At 44.3% G+C, this 25,653-nt stretch overlaps 1 protein-coding gene across 1 annotated transcript; it reads left to right on the forward strand.

The window, feature by feature from the left end:
* The first annotated feature begins 6,061 nt into the window (after positions 1 to 6,061).
* LOC124295046 (mediator of RNA polymerase II transcription subunit 15-like) lies at positions 6,062 to 7,216 on the forward strand. The gene has a single exon (XM_046743169.1). It carries the CDS (start codon positions 6,062 to 6,064, stop codon positions 7,214 to 7,216), a length of 1,155 nt encoding a protein of 384 aa, XP_046599125.1.
* Positions 7,217 to 25,653: the final 18,437 nt, after the last annotated feature.

Here is a 25,653-nt window from a genome sequence, read left to right on the forward strand (position 1 = left end):
CATCCGACGGTTTCATTCGTATGGTTCGATGTTTCGTGTTGTTGTAAGCCGAAACCAAATCAGATAAGATATCGAGCCACTTGTAGCTTCCTTGCGTGCTGAACCGTTTCCACATTTGACTTTTGAGCGTGCGATTGAAGCGTTCGCAGATCGAAGCCTTCAAATTACTGTACGTGGTGAAAAGTTGGATTCCATAGCGTGCATAAAAGGTTCAAATTTCGAGTTGTGAAATTCCGTTCCTCTGTCGACGTGTAATTTTTTCGGACCCGTCCTTGGACAAGCACAGACTCCATTGCCTTCGTAACATCATCTCCAGAGTTGCTCTTCATCGGAATAGCCCACGCGTACTTTGAAAAGATATCAATAACTGTGAGCATGTACTTGTAGCCTCTGTTTCGTCCAGCGTACGACATCATATCGACAAGATTCGCCTGCCAGGTCTCGTCGATGCCGCGCACGTCTACACGTTGACGCAGGTAATTCCGGCGTGCAGGCTTATGCAGTTCCGTGACCAGTGCTTGCTTTCGCTCGTTGATATTCCAACGCTCTTAGTCTTGTGTCCAATTTAGGAATGATTTCAGCATTTCGAATCGACAGGCTTCTGCCTGTTTTAAAGTCTGTGTAAAAGGTATCCAAGGTTTTCTCCGTGATGAGCTCCAAAGCTTTGATCATCCATGACTGCGAGTAATAGACTGACTTTGTTGAATCATGCACCAGGTTTATAAATTCACATTTGATAATTCGTATCGAGGAGACACAATTTTGACATGTGTGTAAAGCTTGTTGGTATGTGTACACATGTGCTATATGTAGAATATATTTATGTGAATCAAATTTGATTCACTTAACCACTTAAACGACCCGGCCGTTTTTGCTGATATGAAATCCAACATATCATACATATGATATATCGGCTATTTCGATGTAGAGCAAGTCTGGAGATGATGTTACGAAGGCAATGGAGTCTGTGCTTGTCCAAGGACGGGGACCGAAAAAATTACACGTCGATAGAGGAACGGAATTTTACAACTCGAAATTTGAATCTTTTATGCACGCTATGGAATCAAACTTTCCACCACGTACAGTAATTTGAAGGCTTCGATCTGCGAACGCTTCAATCGCACGCTCAAAAGTCAAATGTGGAAACGGTCCAGCACGCAAGGTATCTACAAGTGGCTCGACATCTTATCTGATTTGGTTTCGGCTTACAACAACACGAAACATCGAACCATACGAATGAAACCGTCGGATGTCACCGTTGCAAACGAAAGGCGGTTATTACGTCAGGCGTACGGAGAGCTTTGAGCGAAACCTGCCAAATCGGCAAAGTTCAAATCCGGCGACAAACTTCGAATCAGCAAATTCAAAAATGCCTTCGAGAAAGTTTACACTCCTAATTGGACGACGGAGATATTCACGATAAGTCGAGTGGAAAATACTCATCCTGTGACGTACAAGCTCAGTGACTACCGAGATCAACCCATCGCTGGTGGTTTCTACGAACAAGAATTCCTCAAGGTTGAACATCCGGATATCTATCTGGTGGAGAAGGTGCTCAAGTAGCGTGGAAGAAAAATATATGTTAAATGGTTAGGTTTGACAATACACACAACAGTTGGATAAACGAATCGGACATGTAACATTGAATAAATGTGTTCGCTATTTGTTGTTAGGTATTCGACCGAGTCGCGTGGAAGGAGTAGATCGCTGTAGTTTCAAAGATGAGTTATTTGTTTATGTTGTATATACACCTTACTTATTCATAGTTTTTATTTACAGATGTACAAGGTAGTTAGTATTTCGGTTGCCACGCTATTGAAGGAATTGCCTGGGTTGTATTGCACCGAGGTGGAGGCTTCAGCGATGAGGTTTGGTGACGAATCGGTGTGGTCCTTGGTGGGTTGAGGAAACTCGCCCTTTTTGTTGGGCTGGCTGTTGCCAGTTGAAAAGAGTCCGTCATGCAGTTGTCCAAAAGTCTGCGTGATGGTCTGTGACTGTAGCGTAGCGTGGCGTAGCGTGGCGTAGCGTGGCGTAGCGTAGCGTAGCAGTGCAGGTGGTATTACGGGTCAATCCGGTAAGACCGAAGTAGTTCATTGACTGTGAAACTCCCTCCAGTCTTGTGAGATGTGTTGAGGAAGAGGATCGTCCCACTTGGCGTTAATCAACCGTGTTGACTGGATGGTGATCTTTGCTCGAGTTGTTACGGGTGTGAGCCATCCTAATGGATCGAAGAGTTGAGCTGCCTGTGATAGAATTGATCGCTTCGTATTAGCTTGGGTGGTGGTAGGTCGAACGGTGAATAGGAAGGTGTCCGATAGCTGGCTCCATTGAAGCCCCAGTGTGGAGTGAGTTTCCTCTGTTGGAGACCACGACATGTTGCCTTTTACTAAACGATCTGACTCTGGAATGTGTGCGAGCAGAGTGGAGTTGTTTGACATCCATTTCTTAAGTGGGAATCCGCCCGCCATGCATATCTCCCGAAGTTCCTTTTGAAGACTGAGGAGTTGCGTTTGATTGTCTGCCCCAATGAGGATGTCATCAACGTAGATGTCTCGTTGCAGAGTAGATGCTCCAAGTGGAAAATTTGCCTGCTCATCATGAGCCAGCTGTCGGATGGTCCTGATGGCTAGGAAGGGAGCACAAGCGAGACCGTACGTCACGGTGTTGAGTCGGTATTCGCGTGAGTCTTGATCTTGCTCGGTTTTCTACAGTATTCTTTGGAGGTCTCTGCCGTCTGGATGTACGAGAATCTGCCTATACATCTTCTCGATGTCAGCAGCGATGACGAAGCGATGGGTTCTCCATCTGAGCAGGACGTCAGATAGAGCTGGCAGCAAATTCTCCCCCTTTAACAGGAAATGGTTGAGAGAGATTCCTTGGTGAGTTAGGCAAGATCCGTTGAATACTACTCGAAGTGGTGTAGTGGTGCTGGACTCTCGCCACACTCCGTGATGAGGAAGGTAGCAGACGTTGCTAGTTGGCTTGGGTCGTTCGGCCACTTCCATGTGTTTCATGGCTTCGTAGGTGGACATGAACTCGTGGTAATGTTGCTCAAGCCCCTTGTTGTGTCTAAAGCGTTTGAAGGTGTAATTGAGACTTCTTTCGGCGGCTCTCTGGGTGTCCGACAAGTCCATTGTTCTTGATGACGTTGGTAGTCGCACGATGTAGCGACCTTCGGGCGTTCGTGAGTGTCCGGTGGCGTATGTGTTCTCACAAATTTGCTCGTCGGATGTCAAGGAAGGAGGAGCGTTGGGTAGTTCCTCCTGTTGCCAAAACTGTTGAACCATGGTTGATAGTGAGTCACTTGTTGAGCAGTGGTGACTCACTGTGGTGTTGGTGGATGCGTTTGACGCATTGGTGGTGCCTGATAGAATCCATCCGAAGATTGATTTCTGAGCGATGGGTTGATTCTTGCCTCCCTTCCGGAGACCGGTGTTACGTGGGGGTGAGAGTGTACTGAGCGGTGGTAGTTAATGATTAATTGAATAATCAAGCTCCCACGTAACGACAATGAATAATTATTAAAACTAAGAAAAGACCTACCTTTCGATAAGCCGATAATTTGTAGGATCGTGTTGCTATAGTCCTGTACAGGTCTGTGAGGTTTGTTTAAATTGTTGAGGCAATTTTATAATAATAAAAATGGGAAAAAGGTCGTTCAAAATAAATGGTCTAATATGATTTAACTGGTAAAAGATGAAGTATATTCTGTTTTGATTTGAAATGTCTGGTAACAATCAATGGTGATAATGACATAAGAGCCGAAAGTAACAATTTATAAAGTGTTCGAGTTTATACAAATCGTGTGTTGTTCTATTCTAAAGGATATTATTATTTGGTACCAGGAACATCTACTCTGAACGATGGTTATAACTAGCTGGTCGTGATTATTCGATATTGTATCTCTCTTTTTAGATTATCTTAAATCAATTATATATCCTATTGTTAAGTCTTGTTGGTTAATTCTTGGAAACAATAAGTATGATTTAATTGGGGGTAGTGAAGCTAGCCACCAATTCTTGACTTGCTATTACTGAAGTAAATTTTGATTATAAAGGTGAAACAAGAATTCGTTCAATTTCCAAGATTAACACTCGGATTGACTTATCTTTAGGTGAATCGGTCGACGAGATTGAGAGCCGTCGGATCGTGTCGGTCTGCGTCAGTAGAATTCTGGACCAGGGCCTCACCTCAAGTTCGGAAGAGTTGATCAATCGAACGATGTTGAACGTCGGTCACTTAGTATTTGTAGATTTAGAATGATATCTTGCGATCGAAAGATATAGTTGAAAGTGTCAATTTTCTGATTTTGATGTATGTTAAAAATGATTCCAACGATTATTTATTAAAAATGATAGTGTAATTATTATTATTATCACTTAAAATTACCTGATTCGGTTGAATCAGGGCCGAACTCAATTTAATTATGGAAAATGGAAGGCATAAAAATGTCTATTCTCGAAATGATGAGATTTAGTAAAGCACAGAAAAGATGGAAACGTAGAAGATAGTGAGTCTCTTGCAGCTAACAGAATAACTGAATGCTCGAATTTGACGAATTAGCGCGAGACTTTAGGCCGGTCACAACTAAGATTTTCCGAACGCTACTATTGCTCAAGAAGGGCTAATACGGGTTGACGTCCACGCACCTCGCGACTTGACAGACGAAAGACGCGGCTTCTTGGGCCCGAGGGTCCAAGGAGCTGCAGTTGTAATAAGTTACAACAGTAATTAGCCAATGAGGTGTGAGGGCGACCTCCTGGTTCCCAAATCCACATGGTCAGCGTTAGTTCACGCTCTTCGACGGTGTTCCGACGATTCTCAATCTCGTCGGTGACACATTGAAAATATAAAGAAAAGATATTTACATGCAATGTTCACACATTCATTCATACATCCTAATAAGTAATCTACTCGTATTTTAATTTGGTGGTTCCAAAGGTAGTGGTTTATCCTAGTTATTGATTATAGTTTTAACTTGAAAAGAGGGATATTTCCAGACTGAGCGCTACTGATGCTAATTCAGCAGTCTTTTATTTCCGTTCTTGGTACCAGTTGAATAGAAGAAAGTTGAACCTTATACTAGGAATCATTGTTGGTCTCTACGTGACTTTTGCCGGGAGGGGTGGAACTCGCCGTTATTAGAATATGAGATTTTGATGAAATAATATCTGTGCATTGAAGAAATTAAAGAAATGAAATGAAATGGAATTTTGAAAAAGGTACGCCAAGGCGGTACGTCGGGGCGTAACACCTGTGCGATGGCCAACTGAATATTCTATTCGGTTTTGGTATAGTTTCATGGTTTTTATTCTATCAGCCAACATTTGAATATGGTCGCCAGTGTAACGGTAGTTTTTTGCGACAGAGCATTTTCCTTCTATTATGGTTAAGAATTCTGATGTTTGGTCAAGTCGGTCGAATAAATATTGGAGGTCTATGTAGTTCAGCAAAGTCCATTCTTTGTTATATGTACGTAGATCTTGCAATTGTTCGAAGAAGATTCCCGGGTTCTGATTCAGTTGCTTAATCGCGACGCTAGTCGAATCGTCTGTCTTGCTGTCGAGAGCACTGCACCTGCAACGATATGCAAGAGTATGAGACGTAATGTAACGCGATCGCAGGCAGTTTGATAGCATATGGCTGTTGATTTTTTTCTTAATTTTAGTTACTTTCTTCTTGTGCCAATTTCAATTTATTGAAATGGACGATTTTAGTTTTTCGGGGGGTAATCCAAATTTCAGCGTTGATATTGTCAATTATATTGTTACAAAGGGTGAAATCACCCGTTTTGTCCCCTTTTAAATGATCTAGTAGTCATCATAGATAAAAGACGTTTATAAACCTCTTATGTCCTCCAAAAGAATAAGGTTGCTGCGTCAACCTACATTATTGTAACAACAGTCTATCTCGAGACTTTAAAAAGAGAGCTTCGTCACTAAATAAATCCTTTCCCTCTCTCAATTTTCCGCTTCGTAACATTGGCGTCAGAAGTGGGATTCTTCTGAATCTCGACAGAGTTTTGTGTGGATTTAAAGTGATAAGAAGTATATACAAAATAATGCAACGATCTCCTACGTCGAGGACTTCACGCGCGGAGCGACGAGCTGCCGGGCGCGTTTCGTCCCATGAACCGGCGTTTCCTTCCGTTTCTCTTCGTTTGGAAGCTGAGGTTCAGCCCCAGCCCCAACTAGCTCTCTTGGCAGAGCTCATCCAGGGAAACCAAGATTTACTGATGCGACAGATACAGCAGCAACAACAACATCAACAACAACAACAACAACACCAACAACAGCTACAACTGCAGCAACAAGAACAGCAGAATCTTCTGCACGAACTCCACTCGCAGCAGTGTCAACAACAAGAAATCGTGTCCCAGTCGCTGATCGGGATCCTGCAAGGTGTGCAGAAGCTTCAGGAGCGGCCGCAGGAATTCCCAATACGCCCAGTTCTGTCCCCAGGTAGAAGGACTTCTCTTCCTTCAGTCCCGGTCCCAGCAAGGAGAACTTCCATTCATTCAATTCCGGATCAATCAAGGTCTGACGCCATTTATGGGGGAGGCGAAATTCCCCCTGTTGCTAAAAATTTTCCACCTGCTCATGTCTCGCGACAAACTCAGGTTAGCTCTTTTCCGCAATGCCACGATGTTCCGTCACGTGATATTTCAGAAGTAGTTGAGCCTCCTGTCGCGTCGTCTCAACCTAGCGTGGATATTCAGTCAGAGTTCTTGGCCTTTTTAAAATCGCGCGGTACTGTCAATGTTCTCTCTCCGCAGGCTCAGATCTCGTTCGGACTCAATCAGGTCTCTGTACCTGCCGCGAGTATTGTAGAGTTGCCCTCGAAACAATCGAATTTGAAGCCCGGTTCGTATGACGGTTCGTCTGCTTGGAGTCTATACGAACGTCAGTTCAACATGATTAGTAAGGTTAATGGTTGGAATCCGTCCCAGAAAGCAGCTAATTTGACAGCGTCTTTGTCTGGTCCGGCCTTGGTAGTTCTTGGATCGCTTTCAGATTCGGACTCTGAAAATTTCGACAGCATTTGTGCGGCTCTTAAACTTCGGTTTGGCGAAGAACATCTTTCCAAACTTTATTTCACTCAGTTTGAAAATAGACGTCAAGGGCCCAAGGAAGATTTAGCCTCTCTCGGAAATGACATCGAACGTCTCGCTCGACATTCTCTTACTGATGTGCAGAAAAAGCTAGAGATCAGATAGCTCGGGCGAAATTCATTAATGCGATTCGGAATCCGGAGCTTAGGTATCATCTGAGGCTCGCAGCTCCAACTTCTCTACATGAAGCAATTATTAAGGGCTTAGAATTAGAAGCCATAAACGAGGCGGATTTAGGTTCGCGTCAACTTCATCGCTTAAACCAAGCTGAACCTTCAGAAAATTCTTCGTCCCGTCCTTCAGTCAATCAGCCTAGCTCAGATTCTCTTCCAGGAAGGAAAAATAGTGGTTTCTCTCGTTACAATAGATCAAACTCCAATCGGCCTGTCTCAGAGTGCCAGTTTTGCGGCGTAAGAGGACATATCGCGAAGAATTGTTTCAAACTCGACCGTCAGTTGAAGACTGCGGAAGATTCGTGGCGCAATAATGCCTCTAAGAGAGCTCCCTCTAATCCGGTTTGGGCAGCGCAACCTTCTGTTCCTCAGGATTCGGAAAACTAGCTACCGATGTTTCGAAAGGGTGGATATCTTCGGTTTCTTCCAAGTTCCTTAGCCCTATTGCTTCACAGTTCGTGGTTTGAGGCCCGCGTCGTATCCTCTCTTATTTTTCTAACCAATATATCAGTTTCTTTGAGTTTTTATAGATTTTCCCCGACGAATCTGCCGTTTTTGGCTGTTCCCGATGTTACCTCCAGTTATACTATTTGTCCGGTCTTAGCCTGGGTTCTTCGGATATTCAAATGAGATCGTTTCTTTTCTTTTATCGAATGAGTTATAAATCCAATCAATCGTTTTTTTTTCCCCCAAATTTGCTTAGCGAATTGGGAATCATCCGCTTCCTCTCACTTTTGTCCTCCCAACTCTAGGGTGTGCTGTGTCCAGAGGAAACCCCGGGTCGGTTCACCTGTCCTTGTCTTGATCCACGCAAGAACTTTGAAAGAAAATCTCTTCCTCTGGGATCCGTTCTGTCTCCTGCCCTTCGGTCTGTCTCGTGTCTTCGGCCAAGGAATCTCATGAAGAACTCACTAACTCACCCTTAACACTTACCTTTATAAAACAAGGCACATAAATTTTGAAATTCAATTGAACGCTCAACTATCTGCTCAAGGTTTTCTGTGGTTTACCTTGAGCCTGTGGGCAAATGCCAGATAGTAAAAAGGGAGTCTTTTAATTTTTAGAGCCACAGCTCCAACTCACCTTCGAGCACTGACTGCTAGATCATTTTTTTTTTTTTTTTGTAATTGTTTACCTTTTCCGAGTCGGGTCGACTCTTTTCCTCGAGGGGGAGTAATGTTACAAAGGGTGAAATCACCCGTTTTGTCCCCTTTTAAATGATCTAGTAGTCATCATAGATAAGAGACGTTTATAAATCTCTTATGTCTTCCAAAAGAATAAGGTTGCTGCGTCAACCTACATTATTGTAAAAACAGTCTATCTCGAGACTAACAGGAGAGCTTCGTCACTAAATAAATCCTTTTCCTCTCTTAATTTTCCGCTTCGTAACAATATGTTGATCGTATACACTCCTTTATAATGGTCGTCGAATTTGGATCGGATTTCATTTAGTAGGTAGACCTTTTGAGCTGCTTCGAAATTTCGGCTGTTGACATTACGGTCGTAATATGTCTTGGAACGATGCTTTGCTTGTTGTAGGTTGGACGTGGCGTGTTTTCGTATGCTGGATAGATTAGCGATTAAATCGAGAAGAAAGGAATCGTAGGAATGGGTATACGCGCTAGCAGGGTTCGCGTCTGTCGGGAGTCTGGCTTGAGAGCCTAAAATTAGTTGTTGGGGTGTGAAGTTAGTACCTTCGTGCTCTGCGGTGTTATAACAGAAAATTGCAAAGCGGATGTAATCGTCCCAGTCTTTACCAGCATCCGTGTAGTGTTTGATGTGCTCAGTGAGAACAAGGTGACTGCGTTCTAGAGATCCGTTGGACTGTGGGCGGTATGCTGTGGTTCGTATTTGCTTAATTTTGAAAAGTTTACAAAGTTGTTTGATGATCGTGCTCATAAAATTCTGTCCTTGGTCGGTAAGTTTGCTCGAGGAGCACCGTAACGTGTAATGTATTCTTTTGCGAATGCTGCGCCTATCGTTTTGGCGGTGCCATCAGGTAAAGGGATGGCGTCCAGGAATTTTGTCAAATTGCATTGTATCGTCAAGAGATATTTTTTGATTGATTTAGTAAGGGGTAGAGGTCCAACAATATCTAATGCCACTTTGTTATCATTAGCAATTTGGTTTTTACTCTGACCAATTTTTTTCTTTGGCCACTCTCGCAAATTCTTATGGAATCTTTGATTTGTTCTGTCGTACGGGGCCAAAAATATTTTTGTCTAATGCGGTTATATATTTTAGTGACACCTTGATAACCGCCGACCAACGATTCGTGGCATTCTCTGATTATTTCTTTTCGTAAACGTTTGTCTGGGATGACAGTCGTGTTTCGACAAAGCATGATTTGAATTTCTAAGTCTGCGAAAATATAGGATAGAAGTTTTCGGATAATGCGAGGATGTAGAGCGTCTAAGCTGTCATCGGTTATCGGGAGGGCAAGAGAATTTCGGTTTCAATCGGCTGAAGCCGTTGTCAGTTAGGACAATAGCTTGAAGATATCGTATAGGTTGCTTTTATCTGAGCCTTTTGTTTTCAATACTAGGGTGAAAATACGTCGACTATTGTGCTTAGATTCAATGATATCAAATTTTCGTGGCCGAGGCCTCATTGCTATTCTTGGGTCAACGATATTCTCGTCGGCAAGTTGGGCTGGTATACCCTTGATCCAAGCGCAGTCTGTCGATATGAAGTGCGCATAGTTGGTTTTGAGCATCAAAAGTCCATCATTGTTATCTTTGATATTGTCTGATACTGGTATGTCGTCCAAGTTGTCAATAAAATATGCGAAACCGTGAGGATCAATAATTTGATCATTGTGAGTGTTGAGAGCACTGTGATGTTAATGGTCAGTAATTTCCATATGGGAGTCGAATTGTTGAGTGCACGTATAGTATTCAGTGTCTGTGAGCAAGTCGGAACTGTGGTTGTCATCAGAGGTGGGCAGGAGAGGCGAGGGAGGAGGGGAACAAGAGTGTAAGGAAGGGTTCGTCGGCCTGGAAGTAGTGGGGGGGTATCTCCTAGCCCGACGCGGAGGCCCGACAGGAGGGGGGGGGGGGGGGAGAAATGATGACGTCAGTGGGTGGAGGGGGGGGGGGGGGGGAATCGGACGAGGTGCTGCAGGTTCAGTTGGGCGTTCCGATTTCTTTAGCAGATGGCGGCGGGAGGGTAATCTAGATGTGGAAGGGACAGGGTCAGTGAGGTTAGTATAAACGGGTGGGGGTGAAATGCAGTGGCGCGCGGTGGCAGGAAGCGGAGAGTCAAGGCGGCAAACGGTGATACTCATTTTCGAATTTTTAAAAACATGATGGATCATTTTGCGTACCATGCTCCATTCTAATTTGTCGAGTCCGCAACCTATCAATGGTATCGAGACAGATGTTAGTCCATCTTCTTGCAAGGTTTTCCTAAAGTTGACCAAGGTGTCAAAAAAAAACGTGTGGCAAAGGTTTGTCACTGTATTTGGGCTTTGTAACTAGGTTATAAATTTCTCGGTTTCCAGGGACTACAGAAATATCGTCAGTCACAGTCGGGTCGAATTCTCTAAGTTGTTCGCGGTTTATGAATTTACGTTCTGTCAGTTCTGAAGCAATTCTTTTTGACATTTGGCAGTCAGCGTATATGCAATGAGCCAAGTTATCCTTTTGCTGTAATAGGTCAGCTTTTATTTCCTTGATACGTCTATTACGCACAAAAGGAAAAGTTTCGCTTTCTATGAGGAAATCGCTATAAGAAGGGCCCGGTAAATCGGTGGATGGACCAAAGTCATCAGTTCCTGATTCAGATTCTGGGGTTTGTAAGTCATCCGAGCTAAGGGAAGAATCTGAAAAATAGCTCAGGTATGGTCTTTTATGAGGCCCAGGATTTGTTGAAGAATTTGTTTCGCGGTGGCGTTTAGGTTGGCGATGTACAGGGGTCAGCGCCGGGGCAAAGCGGCAGGGTCTGAGGAGCAACGGGGTTTATTTATCGCTGAACTCATCGTCGGAGAGATCAGAGGAATCAGAGGAGTATATCATCTTACAGGGTTCTGAGATTTTAGGGTGTTTCAGCGGAGTTGGGTTCGTGGACTCGTCTGTGGTCTGTCGAGGGCGTCTGGGGTACTGATGAGTCTTTTTACTGGGTTCATTTGATTTATCGCTAGAGGCATCAGTCGTTGGACGGGGGCGTTTTGTATCTATAGGAAGAATTTGAGCGGTGTCGGGCGGTGCGTTCCTGGACAGAGCATCAGCGTTGGTATTAGATTTTCCGGACTTGTATTTCGTATCGAAGTCGTACTCTGCTAGTTCTAAGCTCAACCGTGATGAACGGAAATTAGGCTTCTTCACGCTTTTTACCCATTTGAGTGGCTCGTGGTCTGTTATTAAAGTGAACTTCTGACCATTGATGTAGGGGCGGAAGTGATTCATACTCCAGTAGGCGGCTGAGAATTCTTTACCAGGTACCAAGTAGTTTAATTCAGCGGGATTGAGGGCTCGGGACGCGTATACTATCGGTAGGTCGGCACCGTCTGTATCTTGACCGAGAACTGCACCTATCGCGAATGTTGACGCGTCTGTAGTGAGCGTAAATTGTTTGTTGAAGTCCGGGTGTTGTAGAATTGGTTCTTTGCATAAACAATCGCGTAAGGTTTCGAGGGCAGACTGGTGTTCGGAAGTCCAGATGAAAGGGGTATCCTTCTTCGTTAAATTGTTAAGGCATTTAGAAATTTTTCCAAAATTTGGAACAAATCATCGGCAGTAATCTAAAAGGCCAAGGAACTGTCTAACATTTTTGGGACTACTGGGGACGGGACACTCTTTTACAGCTATTAGTTCACCAGGGTCAGGTTTTACTCTCGACTCAGTTATAAGGTGTCCGAGGTAAACGACTTCCTTGCGCAGGAATTCGCACCTGTCTGGCTGTAGAGTTAAACCAGCAGCGGTTGGTCGCTTCATTAATTTCCGAAATTCAATTTTATGTTCTTGCAAGTTTCGAGCGTAAATAACTATGTCATCTAAATATGAGAACATCTCGTTGCCTTGTGGGCCTAGGAGGACTTGGTCCATGAGCCTTTGAAGCGTGGCGGGGGCGTTCTTTAGTCCGAAGGGCATACGAGAGAATTCATAATGGCCTCTAGGTGTCGAAAATGCGGTTTTCGTGCTGTGATCCGGATGCATGGGAATTTAGTGGAACCCGGCAGCAAGGTCGAATATGGAAAAGTATTCAGCTGAGCCAAGCTGGTCAAGGATTTCCGTGATATCGGGCATGGGGTATGCGTCGCCGACTGTTTTTTCATTAAGTTTTCTGCAGTCGATTACCATACGCCATCGTTTATTGCCGTCATTATCCGGTTTTTTGGGAACGATCCACACCGGGGAATCATACGGAGATGAGGAATGTTTAATAAGATTTTGCTTGAGTAGTTGATCAACTTGGGATTCGATTTCGTCTTTGTGAATCTTGGGAAAACGGTATTGTTTGGTACGAATAGGCGTATTGTCCGTCGTAGGGATAGTGTGATGAGATAAATTGGTGTGGCCTAATTTATCACCTGGGAGATAACAGAGATGGTTAAATTCTGTTACGAGGTTAAATATAGATTGTTTTCCGGTGTCATTTAAATTATCAAGATGTAAGCTGCTCTTTAGGACGTCCAATCTTTCTGACCTACCGTCGGTCAAGAGCACTGTTGCGGCACAGGGACAAGGTGTACTGTCGTCGGCGATAGGAGGATCGGATTGCAGTTGCGTGAGGTCAGTGGACTGGACGGGGCAGGGGGGGGGGATTAGTAGTCGGTCGCGATGTACGCTTAGCGGTAGAAAGGATTAATGAATTACTGAGGAGAGGGCTTGGGTGCGAAACGAGGGTTTTGGCGCGGGCTTCGCTGTGGTGGTTACTCGGTGCAGTGGGGGTAGCATTGGGCATGACTGTACTCAGTGGCTCGTCGAAGTCGTCTAGGGTTACTGTTGAGAGTCTTATCTCTACAGCAGATTCGTTACAATTGAACGCGTACGAGTAAGCGATGCCGTTCTGGTTTTCAACTAACGCTTTACCACATAGAACATTGTTGCCTAAATCGACGCGTTTTAGGTAGCCTACTTCAGTGTCTGGGTTCGCAACTATTAGTGGGATGGCTTTCACAGTACGGGTCTGTATTGTAATTACGCGCGTTTTTTCGGGCGTGGACGAGGGTTCATCGAATTCATCAAAGTGGATTGGCAATGAGGATCCAAGCATCACCGAGTTTGAGTTGAAAGAAATAGTTGCTTTCTCTTTTCGTAAGAAGGGCTGGCCTAAGATACCGTCGTGCGGAATCGAAAACGAGTCAGGGACCAGGTGAAAGGTATGGGATTTATTGTTAAAACGTGTTTCAGTTTTTGCGATAGTTTGCGTCTTTTTGTCTGTTATACCAGTTAGCGTCAAACGTTCGTCGGTTGTTCGTCATACGAGGGGTCTAATGGAACTTTCTTTAACCAAGTTGACTTCTGCACCGGTGTCAATAACAAATGTAGATATTTTTATTGGCTCGGGGGTGTCGATCGAAATTAGTGGAGGGTCAGCTGAAGCTGTTATGAGGATGTGACGTGAAGATCGGAACGCTAGTTGTTTGCATAGCTCGCGGGCGCGTTCTCCCCGCGGGCGATGTTCTCGTCTAAATGTTCATTTGGACCTGCATTGCCTTGGTTATTACGCGGAAAGGATCTACATCGGTCTACTGTGTGGCCTCTGCGATTACAATTGTCGCATTATAGTTCTTGGTTTCTGTTGGTCCGGTTGCATTCATTGTGGAAGTGGCCCATACAGCGACATTTAGTACAATATCTTTTACTTTGCAAACGGTGACATTCCGTGATGGAGTGACCCTGGTGGTCACAAAATTGACAAGTTCTGGGCAGAGCATTAACGTGGTCAGCAGAACTGGTGTTCGGATCGAGCGCTTGGGCGTAGGTTCCGGGTTCGGTACGGGGCGCTGGTTGATAAACGTAACCAGCTGTGGGCAATGACATCAGGGGGGGGGGGGGGGGGATAAAGGATGCCGCGGTGGGCACCTGAAACGGAGGAGCAGTACGAGGGGGGGGGGGGGGTAACGGCAGACACATGGGTATAGAGGGGGTAAAATATTGTGCAGAGAATTGCATCTGACGGTTAATTAGCTCGGCTTCTACACCTTCGGCGATGCTGACGGCAGTTTCGAAGGTTGGTAATGGTCTGATAGTAGCGATTCTCCACTCCAATTCTGGCCGAAGCCCTCTAACAAACGGTCTAGAGGTATCCTTCTTTAGATCATTCATCAGAAGCGTTGCTAAGTCTGGTGGGTGCTTGGCTATGATCGCTGTGCTTATTTCTTTTGATATTGCTCTTATTCTGCACGAGTAATCTATGATGCGCTCATATGGTTGTTGTGTCATTCTATCTGATTGAGCAGATAACTGGCGTAGGGGGATATCCGGGCGGTATGCTCTGCTGAGGGCAGTTATGAGATCCTCGACGTCATTAGAGATAATGTCTATCAAATATTGAGAAGCGGGGCCTGTAACCTTTGATTGCGCAAATATGGCGAATGTCATTTTATCCGAAGCTTTTATAAGAGTCTCTACGTGACGTAATTGTTCTACAAATGAGTCAAAGGGCATGTTGTGGCCGTCGAAAGGGGGGATTGTCGGCAAGACATCTTTTACTGACCAAAAGTTTAAACCGGTACCGTTAGTTGGTGCCATGTCGATTTAAGCAAGGTATTGCAAGTACAGGAATAAAAATATCAACTTAACACTAAGACTTAGAGTAGACTTACAGGGCGAAGGTAAACGCAAAAACAGAGTACAGCATGGTTGTAGGCAGCTGGACGCAGGTGAAACTTGAGGAGGCGATACACGTCATGCGTCGGCACGAGGAGGGTATAGATAAAGGTACTCCGTGGCGTGTTGATAAATAACTGTGGCAATCCAGGTCTTAGGGCGATGCCACTCTCGGGTCCAGATCCTCTTCTCAACAGGGTTGCAGGAGTCCGAACGAGCGGGAAGGGTCCATTCAATATTTGTCGGTTCGAAAGGTGATGTGTTCAGATGCGGTGTGCAGCTTAACTTGGCTATCGCACTGAATTTCCACTCGCTACACAGTTATTCGACGTCGTACGTAACGATGAATTTCAATAGTACCAAAATATGACGGAGTTATTGAAATTGGGGACTCTTTGCAGAGCCTATGCCCGTAGCGAGTTGAATATATTCAGGATGCCTGTCACAGTACTTTGTGGGCCGGAGTTCGTTCGTAACACGGCTATCACTGATTGGTACGGCGTTAGAAATTTTGAGCACTGAACGCTTTCGTAGAAATCATGCAGCACTGCACTGAGGGGTAGGTCGACGATTCAGTCCGCTGCCACCAAAATGTTACGGGGTATAATGCGTAGGCTCCGATGAGCGGTAATCGGAGCTTACTCCACGCCTAGCCAAGGTGTTATTTGGCTATTATAGGGTGCGTTCACGTCGACTATGCACTCGCGTGCTACTACACCCAGTGCAGGAAGTGAATGGAATAGACAAGGATCGGTATTAAGGGAAGGTAAACGATTTAAAGTATATGATTGTTCATTGGTAGTCAATGCAACGGAGTCGGTCGAGGGAAAAAGGTATGGTCGTGGTTTAGAGGGATAGGTGTCTTGCTTTAGCGCTAGGATGGATCTGCCTAGTTTAGCGGGATATAGAAGGCAAGCTAGCCGCGAGTTACAGAAGAATCTGCTGACTCGCGGACGATAAGAGTAGACTACAGAGCGTAAGGTAACTAAGAGTGTGGGAAAGGAATATGAAGTCTGGAGGACGTAACAATCAAATGGGAAAAAAATTTTCAGAAAACTCTTTTTCATTTTCCGAAAACTTTTTTCCATTCTCCGAGAACTTTTTTCGTGGTACACTAATAAATATGAATAATTGCTCGATATATTAATAATAAATGACATAAATAATTGTCATGTATATGAATTCGCATTTTGAAACTCCAAATCCATCAAATATCGTATTGATCGTGAAACGTTCCCGCCCGGTGGTGGATCGTCCGAGGCATCAAACGTAAAATATTTACATCAATTCTACGTCCACAGGTTTATCCTATAGCTATTGGGGGGCTGGGACAAACCCCCAAGGTACGGTGTCGGTCTGTCCAGGTATCAATTGCCGCTTGTCATTCTGCCAACTCAGAGCCAATTTTTTTTGTACGATCGTGCTTACTTCGTGTTATTTACTGCGTATTAAACACTGGAAGAGTCAGCTCCTGCTTAGCCATCAGACAGCGCTTATAATCATCAAACGTGATGCTATTGATCGATGAATTTTTTACACCCTCGGAACGCTTACTCACTTTTACGCCTTTGTCATATTTTTCCCCATCCTCACCCATCGTAGTAAATGTGTACAGCTTTGCTCGCAGTCCCACAAACTCTGTATTAATTTTACCATTATTTTCATCTTTCATTAGCCCTAGTTGTTTTTTGTTTTCAAGGGAAATACCATACACATTGTCGGGTGGATGGTTAGAGGTATCTTCAATTTAGCTTGATTGTTCGAAAAATTGATTTCAATGTAATTATAGTGGAAATCGTAGAGAATGATTTTTGATAGATCTAGAATTGATGCACCTACGCAAGTAGGTTTATCGAAGCGAACTTTAACACGATCCAATTCTACGTATAATAACTATATCCTCGTCAAATACGGTACAGCTACGAAAGTTTGGTCTGGCAATGAGCGTTCTTCGACCACCTCTTCCCTCCCATTTTGTGACCAATTTAACATCTCTTTGATTCCGCACATTCTCCATAGTCTTGCCGAATACGGCGTTATTCATGAGTTTGTAAAAGTTTTTCTCAAATTCATTCCTAGACCGCTTACGCATGTCTGTGTTGAGCGTGATATAAAGCTCGAGCCACGGAGATTGAGCGAACTGTAAAACTCTGTGCACTTTTATTACTTTTAATCCGAAACACGAACACTGTTTCAAATTTCTATAGTGCTATATATATTTTGTTTTGAGGCGAAGGGTGGTCGCGAGTTTGGTGATTTTTACTACCTGGAGGAGTAAAATGTTCGGGACAAAGAGGTAAATCTTTATGAACCTCTTGGAGGTCTACAATATATTCAAAATCCACCTCCAGAATGTAACCGCTCGGTGAATCGTCCAGGTGAGTTGATATATCGATGTGATTATGCTCCCACTCGAATGAACCAATCGGTAAATGTGCACTCATAGCCGCACCGTACATATTATTTACATCAAAATACATAAGATACGATTCCACGTTACTAGAATCAAAATCTTTCCCCATAAACCTGTTATTGGCCTGAGTGTATCGATTAGAACATTGTGCTACGCCGCCTTGAATGCTCCTCTCAATAAATAACACCATTTCAGGGTCTTCTAAAAGTTGTAAATTTACTCTAGTATACTTGAGCATCGCGTCAAAAGCAAGTCTCGGTGCTGTGTAGTAGTGCCACGGATCTGAATCGTATGTTTTGAAGCAGCCAGCGCGGAAATTTTTAAAAATATCGGCAAGCAAAAGAACATCGCTCTTTAAATATAAATCTGAATAGCCCCTCAATGACTCTAAATGGAATTCCCCCCAAACAGTTTTCGCATGCTCGTAATCGGCGTCCCTAATATTTCAATTGGTGAGTTGAGAGTAGAAATGCGTCTTTGCAGGTAATCGCGTTTCATCGAGTTTCCTCCAACAATCGACGTATTCATAGGGAAAAACGCATTTGCGGGTCATCAAACTGAACTGAGTCGGATTATTATAAAATTTACGTGTTATGCGTTTATCGGTATCGGTCAAATATGTGGAAAGTTTATCGATGCTGCTAGCCATAAATCGGAACGAATCGATGAATCTCAAGTGCATCATTGTTCCATCGACGCGTTCCGTGAAGGATATATATTATTCCTTATTTATGGGTAGCAGTATAATTTTACCGGGGAAAGTTGACGCGAGGGATTTTATCAAAAACTGAGAATCGTAATCAGACTGTGACGTTGCACCTAGAGTGCAAGTCATAACAAACCCCAAACCCGCGGGGAAGAGCCGAACGGGTGAGTCCTGTCCCGTCGGGAAAGGCCCGAACATAACCGAAGCCCCCCGACGCTCGGCAGAGCCGAGCGCCAGCAGCATTACGACCCCGACCTGCGAGGCAGTATCACGTCGCCGAAGCACAGTCCAGGAGAAACGAAGAGGGAGAGAAAGAGAGAGAGAGAGAGAGAGAGAGAAAGAAACCCCGACACACACACACACCGTCACACGCACACCAGTCTACACCCACGCCGACGACGCCAGGTTAGCCTGCATTCTACCGCCGATCTGCTCCTCCCCTCACAATACCAACCCTTTCTACCTCACGCTCCCCATCACACTACACCACCCTCCCCTCGCAATACCAACCCTTTCTACCTCACGCTCCCCGTCACACTACACCACCCTCCCCTCGCAACACCAACCCTTCCGACCTGGTATTCCCCGTCACCTCCCACACCCCCCCCCCGCGCGCGTACCTGTAAGTTAGTATTAAGTAACGCTAAGGGCTGAGGCGTGATCAGCCCCCGCTCAAGTCTACAACCTGTACCTCCTAGTTTAAGTCGACCCCCTTTTGCAAGAATATACACACCAAGTTTTACCTTTCACATCCGCCCCGTCTCTAATTGTCTCTTCCCCCCCCCCCCCCACATTATTCGTGCGGACTCAAAACCCGTCACAAATTGGCGCCCAACGTAAATTACCCACATTTTTACCCCAAATCCAAACAATTAAGAGACAAAACACAGGAATAAACGCTAACAAAGTACACATAGACTCACGAAACAAAACTACACAGTCACGAAAATTCAAATAAAGACAGTTGAACACACACACTACCAAACACGATACACACAATGGCAGACCAAGGACACAGGGAACCGCAAGGCCTAGCGCGCGAACACATGGACATACACACACCCGAACGCAACCAAAACAACTCGACACAGAGCGAGCCGCGCGCGACACGAGATCAATAAACACCGACCCAACGGCAGGAAATAAATAGACGATGCACGATAAATTCACCAAACACAATAAATATAATCGATGCAGCTATCATAGAGAATACACACAATTTACACAGTACACAAATTCAACACCAAGAAAGCCCAGAACCAACAAATCCCACACAAACATACAATACAATTCCAACACCTACACACACGCAAACTAACACGGTAACCACCAATCAAACGAACCGACACTTCACAGGAACAGACACATTTTTAGCCACCAACACACGTAACACACGACTTATGCAAAACCTAATAGACCTCGAAGCATCACCAAGCGACAGAAACGTATACGAAGATCCACACATATACAGCACACAGTCAATACACCCCACAAACACAAACCACACATCAAACCCAAACAGTACATACTGGAATCAGCCAGCAATGGCAATGAAAACAATACAAACATGGAACATAAAATACTCAGGAAACACAAACGAAGACATAGACGAATTTTTACAAAATCTCCGCGACTACCAAACGGGTTATGAAATACACGACACACAATTAATCAACAACCTCAGCCCGATACTCGAAGGTGACGCAAAAAACTGGTACAGATTAAATAGAGGCAAATGGCGAACACTGGAAGAATTCGAAAGAGACATTACACACGCATTTCAAGACATACAACATAGGGACAGGCTGGAACAAAAAATCAGAAATTACGTACAAGGACCAACACAAAAAATCACACAATTCCTAATACAATTTAGAACACTACTATCACAACTAAAACCACCATACCACCCACGAACACAATTAGACTTGGCATACAGAAACATGAAAATAGAATACAAGGCATACATAAAACCATACGACTTCGCGAACTTCGACCAACTGGAAATGGCCGCAAAAGAATGGGAAGCGAATATCGAATGGGAAAACACGAGACAAACAATATTAAACAACTACACACACCCGCGAGAAGCCTACACACACCAAACACACCACACACAATACATCCCGTACAAGTACACACTAACACAACCCCGCCCAGCAATACTCCCAACACCAAATATACCACCGGCACTCACAGACAACATACGACGAAACCAAACAAACCAAAACACGCAACAGACTCGATACCCGGCAATCACGTACAACTCACCGCACTACACTCAGCAACAAACACAAACGAACCCAAACACAGGCACAACACCACGCAGATGCTTTAACTGCAACCAACCCGGGCACTTCAGATGGCAATGCACACAGGCACAGAACCAGGGAAACGAGTAAGGGTTGACCCAGCAAGGGTGGAGGGCAACCCCACAAACAACACAAACACACCCGAAACAGTAGCACCTACGACAGATAACAACAGAACGGAAAGTAGATTCCACATCAGAATCGAAATACACGGTCACGAATTTAACGCACTAATAGACACAGGCGCAACACACTCATACCTAGGCGCAGAAGTAATACAAATACTACACAACACAGACACACAAATAAACAACACACCCGACAGAACAGCTACAATGGGAAACGGAACACAGGTGACGATAGAAGGAGCAGTAACACTCCCAATACGCCTCGGCAACATAACAAAAAAAATTAATTTCGGATTAATACCAAACTTAGGCTCGCAAGGTATCATTGGGAACAGCGACTTAATAAGATTTGGAATACTAATAAATTATGGAAAAAACACATGGTCACTGATAGACGACCCACAGACACACTACCACATGCAAGCTAGACCACAAGAACTACCAACACCACTCAAAGAATACATACAAACACATCAAACACGAGAAACACGGCACCAATCAACACAAACACACACAAAACAAGCAAAAGCAGCAGAAAAATTAGAAGCAACGAAACAACAAACGAACCCGAAAACAACAGAAAGACACGAAAACACAAAAAAAACAACCATGAAACAAAAACCACTAACACCAACACTACCCAGCACAAAGACACCACCGGAAAACACCCCCCAAAAAGACAACCCACAGAACACACAAATCAGAAAATCAAAAAATCATACCCACAAACGCACAAACAACAGACGACACACAAACCGACAAAGAAACCGAACCACAGATATGCGCAGGAATACAAGAACTCACACAATCACAACACACACAACTACAGACGACAATACAGCAGAAAATCTCAACACTACCAGGCCAACTCGGGCTAACACACCTAATTAAACACAAAATAGACACACAAGGACACACACCCATAAAACAAGGATACTATATGGTATCACCAAAAATTAGAGAAGCCATCCACACAGAAATAGGCAAAATGCTAAGAGAAGACGTGATAGAACCATCAGAAAGCGAATGGTCGAGCCCAATTGTTATGATAAAAAAACCAAATAACACATATCGCTTCTGTCTAGACTTTAGGAAGGTTAACTCAGTATCAAAAAAAGACGCATACCCACTACCATACATGACAGCAATATTAGACAAACTACGGACAGCACAGTACATATCAAAAATCGACTTAAGCCAAGCATACTTCCAAATACCACCTGACGAAGACAGTAAACACATAACAGCCTTTACAGTCCCGGGAATGGGCTTATTTCAATTTAAAAGAATGCCATACGGACTGACAGGCGCACCGGCGACATTCCAAAGACTACTAGACAGACTCATAGGCCCAGAATGCGAACCATATGCATTCGCATACTTAGACGACATAATAATAGTAACACAAACATTCGACGAACACTTACAAAGACTAGAGCAAATACTCAAAAGAATTACAGACGCAGGACTAACAATAAACCCAGAGAAGTGCGAATTCGGATGCGCACAAGTAAAATATCTCGGATACATAGTAGACAGACACGGACTACACATAGACCCCGACAAAACACAACCCATAGAAAACTACCCTAACCCAAAAACAATAAAACAATTACGGAGACTAATTGGCATGGCATCATGGTACAGACGCTTCATACCTAACTTCGCACACATTACAGAACCACTAACACGACTACTGAAAAAAGACTAGAAATGGCACTGGGGGGAAGAATAAGAAAACGCAATGAACACAATCAAACACGCACTCACATCACCACCCACACTCGCATGCCCAGACTACACACAAACATTCACACTACAAACAGACGCTAGCGGAACAGGGATAGGTGCCGTACTAACAAAATCTCTCGATGACGAAGAGCATGTCATAGCCTACGCTAGCCGTGCGCTAAGCGAGGCAGAACGTAAATACTCAACAACTGAGAGAGAATGTTTGGCGGTACTCTGGTCCATTAAAAAATTCAGACCGTACGTGGAAGGATATCAATTCAAAGTTATCACAGATCACCACGCACTGAAGTGGCTTAGAGAATTAAAAAACCCCACAGGCCGACTTGCACGATGGGCATTAGAACTATTAGAATACGACTTTGACATTACACACCGAAAAGGTACAATGCACGACGTACCAGACGCACTTTCAAGACGACACGAAGACGAAGAACACATAGACACAATAGAAGACACGACAGACAAGTGGTACACATACAAGAAAACACAAGTACAAACACGCCCAGAGAAAAACGAGTCGTGGCGAATCAGAAACAATCAACTATACTTCCACCGCCCTAACCCCCTACACTCAAACCTCCTACCAGACACAAACCCATGGAAACTAGTCATACCCAAAGACAAAATAACACACATACTACACGAAAACCACGACGTAACACAAGCAGGCCACTTAGGGATCGAAAAGACATACCAAAGAGTAGCAAAAAAATATTATTGGCCGGGGATGTACAGAGACACAGTAAACTACATAAAAAAATGTGACACATGCCAAAAAACAAAAACAACACAAGCGCGACCGGCAGGACTAATGGGCACTAGAATTATCGAAGAACCGTGGACAGTAGTAGCCTCCGACATCATGGGCCCACTCCCACTATCAAAAAAAGGAAACCAATATATCATAGTGTTCGAAGACCTATACACCAAATGGGTGGAAATCATACCGATACGCAAAGCAAACGCCAAAACAGTAGAACAGACATTCCACTCACACGTAATATCACGATGGGGTACACCGCGCATACTACTAACAGATAACGGCACACCATACATAAACAAACTCATACGCGAACTGACACAAAAATTCAACATAAGACACGCAACAATCCCCCCATACCACGCACAAGCCAACCCCGTAGAGCGAGTCAACAGAACCGCTAAAACAATGATCCAAGCCTACGTAAACAACGACCACACAGAATGGGACATACACTTACAAGACTTACAATTTGCAATCAATACATGTACACACACATCAACTAAGCACACACCAGCCTTTTTAAACCTAGGAAGGGAATTAAATCCCACACAATGTCTAAGAAATCAGTTAGAGAACGACGACGAAGTAGAATTACAAGACACAGACAGATGGACAGACCACTTGAGACGACTACAAATACTTAGAGACGAAGTACAGAGGCACTTAATAGAAGCAAACGAAAAACAAGTACACTACTACAACCTACGAAGACGAGACATTCAATTCAAGGAAGGAGACAGAGTACTGAAAAAGAACCATACACTCTCATCCGGACCAGAACGAACGACAGCTAAGTTAAGTAAAAAATTCATAGGCCCATACATAATCACTAGAAAAGTCTCACCCACAATATACGAATTAACAACAGAGAGCGGTAAAAACATAGGAAAATGTCACATAGAAGACCTAAAATTATACACATAATCAAATAGGCAATAAAAGAACCACGCCCAACAACACACCTCGAAAATAAACTAACATGTGTATTCACCCCACAGAAACACAACATGGAAAAGCAGCAACCTAAAATACCGGCCCTGATGACACTACGACTGACGAGACCGACAACAACGACAACACAGACAGAAAGAACACCACTATTGCAAACACCAGGACAGGCCCCACACCCACACCGATACGGACGTGACGGCACACACCACCCTGAGACCCGACGAACCCTACTACCGACACCCACCACATACATACAGGTAACACAAACCACCACAACAACAACACACATAACAACCACTGCACCCACAGCCACACAAAGACACCCACAAACACACACACCGATGACCACACACACAATTACACCCTCCGGACCAAGGCAATGCCCGAAAGGCAACGGGCTGGTCCGGGGCACAAAATACACAGAACACATACAAACCTGCACACAAGCTAACACAGACACACCACAACCACCACAAATTATCACACATCCACCACAAATTATCACACACCCACCAACAGTTACCCACACCACACGAACCACGGCCACCCACACGACTACACACCCACCCAACAAGAAACAAACACCCCATACAACCACACGCCCCACACCCACACCAACACCACGGCACACACCACCCCCCGCATCAACCCCTCAATGGGCACGCACCAGATTCGCGAGACCACAGACGACAGAGAACAGGATCTTACAGACATTCGCCAACATGGACAGACACACAGAATCGACACAGACAAAACAAACATGCAAACAACACACAGGACCACACCCCGAAATAATAGCCATAATTGCAAATTTACAACCAGCAAGCACCCTAGACGACGAATTACGAGCACAAAGAGAAAGATACATGACCAGACGGGCACACGAACGCACAAACACTGACGAAACAGAAGCCGGCACCTCAACACACCAACCACACACCACACATCAAACAGCACCACACAAAACACAACCCCCAAACACACCAGACACCGACAGCGACACAGACTCCAGCACCTCCACCGCAGAAACAGTAATACACATCGAAACCACACACACAAGCACGCTACATACACAAACGACGGACAACGACACAAACAGTAACACCGACACCACCTCACTCACGGACACAATCGAACGTACACAAACACCCCAACCAACCACACACACCACACGGGACTCAAAACGATACAAAAAACGAAAATCAATACGCAAACAAAAAAAAGAACAAAACAGAAAACACTAGACAAACTGACAACACCAAACGGACGGACGAACAACGACGCACCCACAACACGGGACGCAATACGATACAAAAAAGGGGACAAAACAGAAAACACCAAATACACTAACAACACCAAACCGACGGACGAACAACGACAGACGGAGGCCAAAGAAACAGAACACAACCCAAAAAGACAGAAGAGAAAGGAGAAGCAACCACGAGCCACGAGGTACAAAGAACAACGCAAAAACTCACCAAGACCCACACCGACGAGAGCCACCGAACCAAAACCAAAAATTCAAGTACAAAATAATATAAGAATAGAATAAGTTTGTATAAGAAGAAA

Source organism: Neodiprion lecontei, chromosome 6, assembly GCF_021901455.1.
Source record: "Neodiprion lecontei isolate iyNeoLeco1 chromosome 6, iyNeoLeco1.1, whole genome shotgun sequence".
Lineage (NCBI taxonomy): Eukaryota > Metazoa > Arthropoda > Insecta > Hymenoptera > Diprionidae > Neodiprion > Neodiprion lecontei.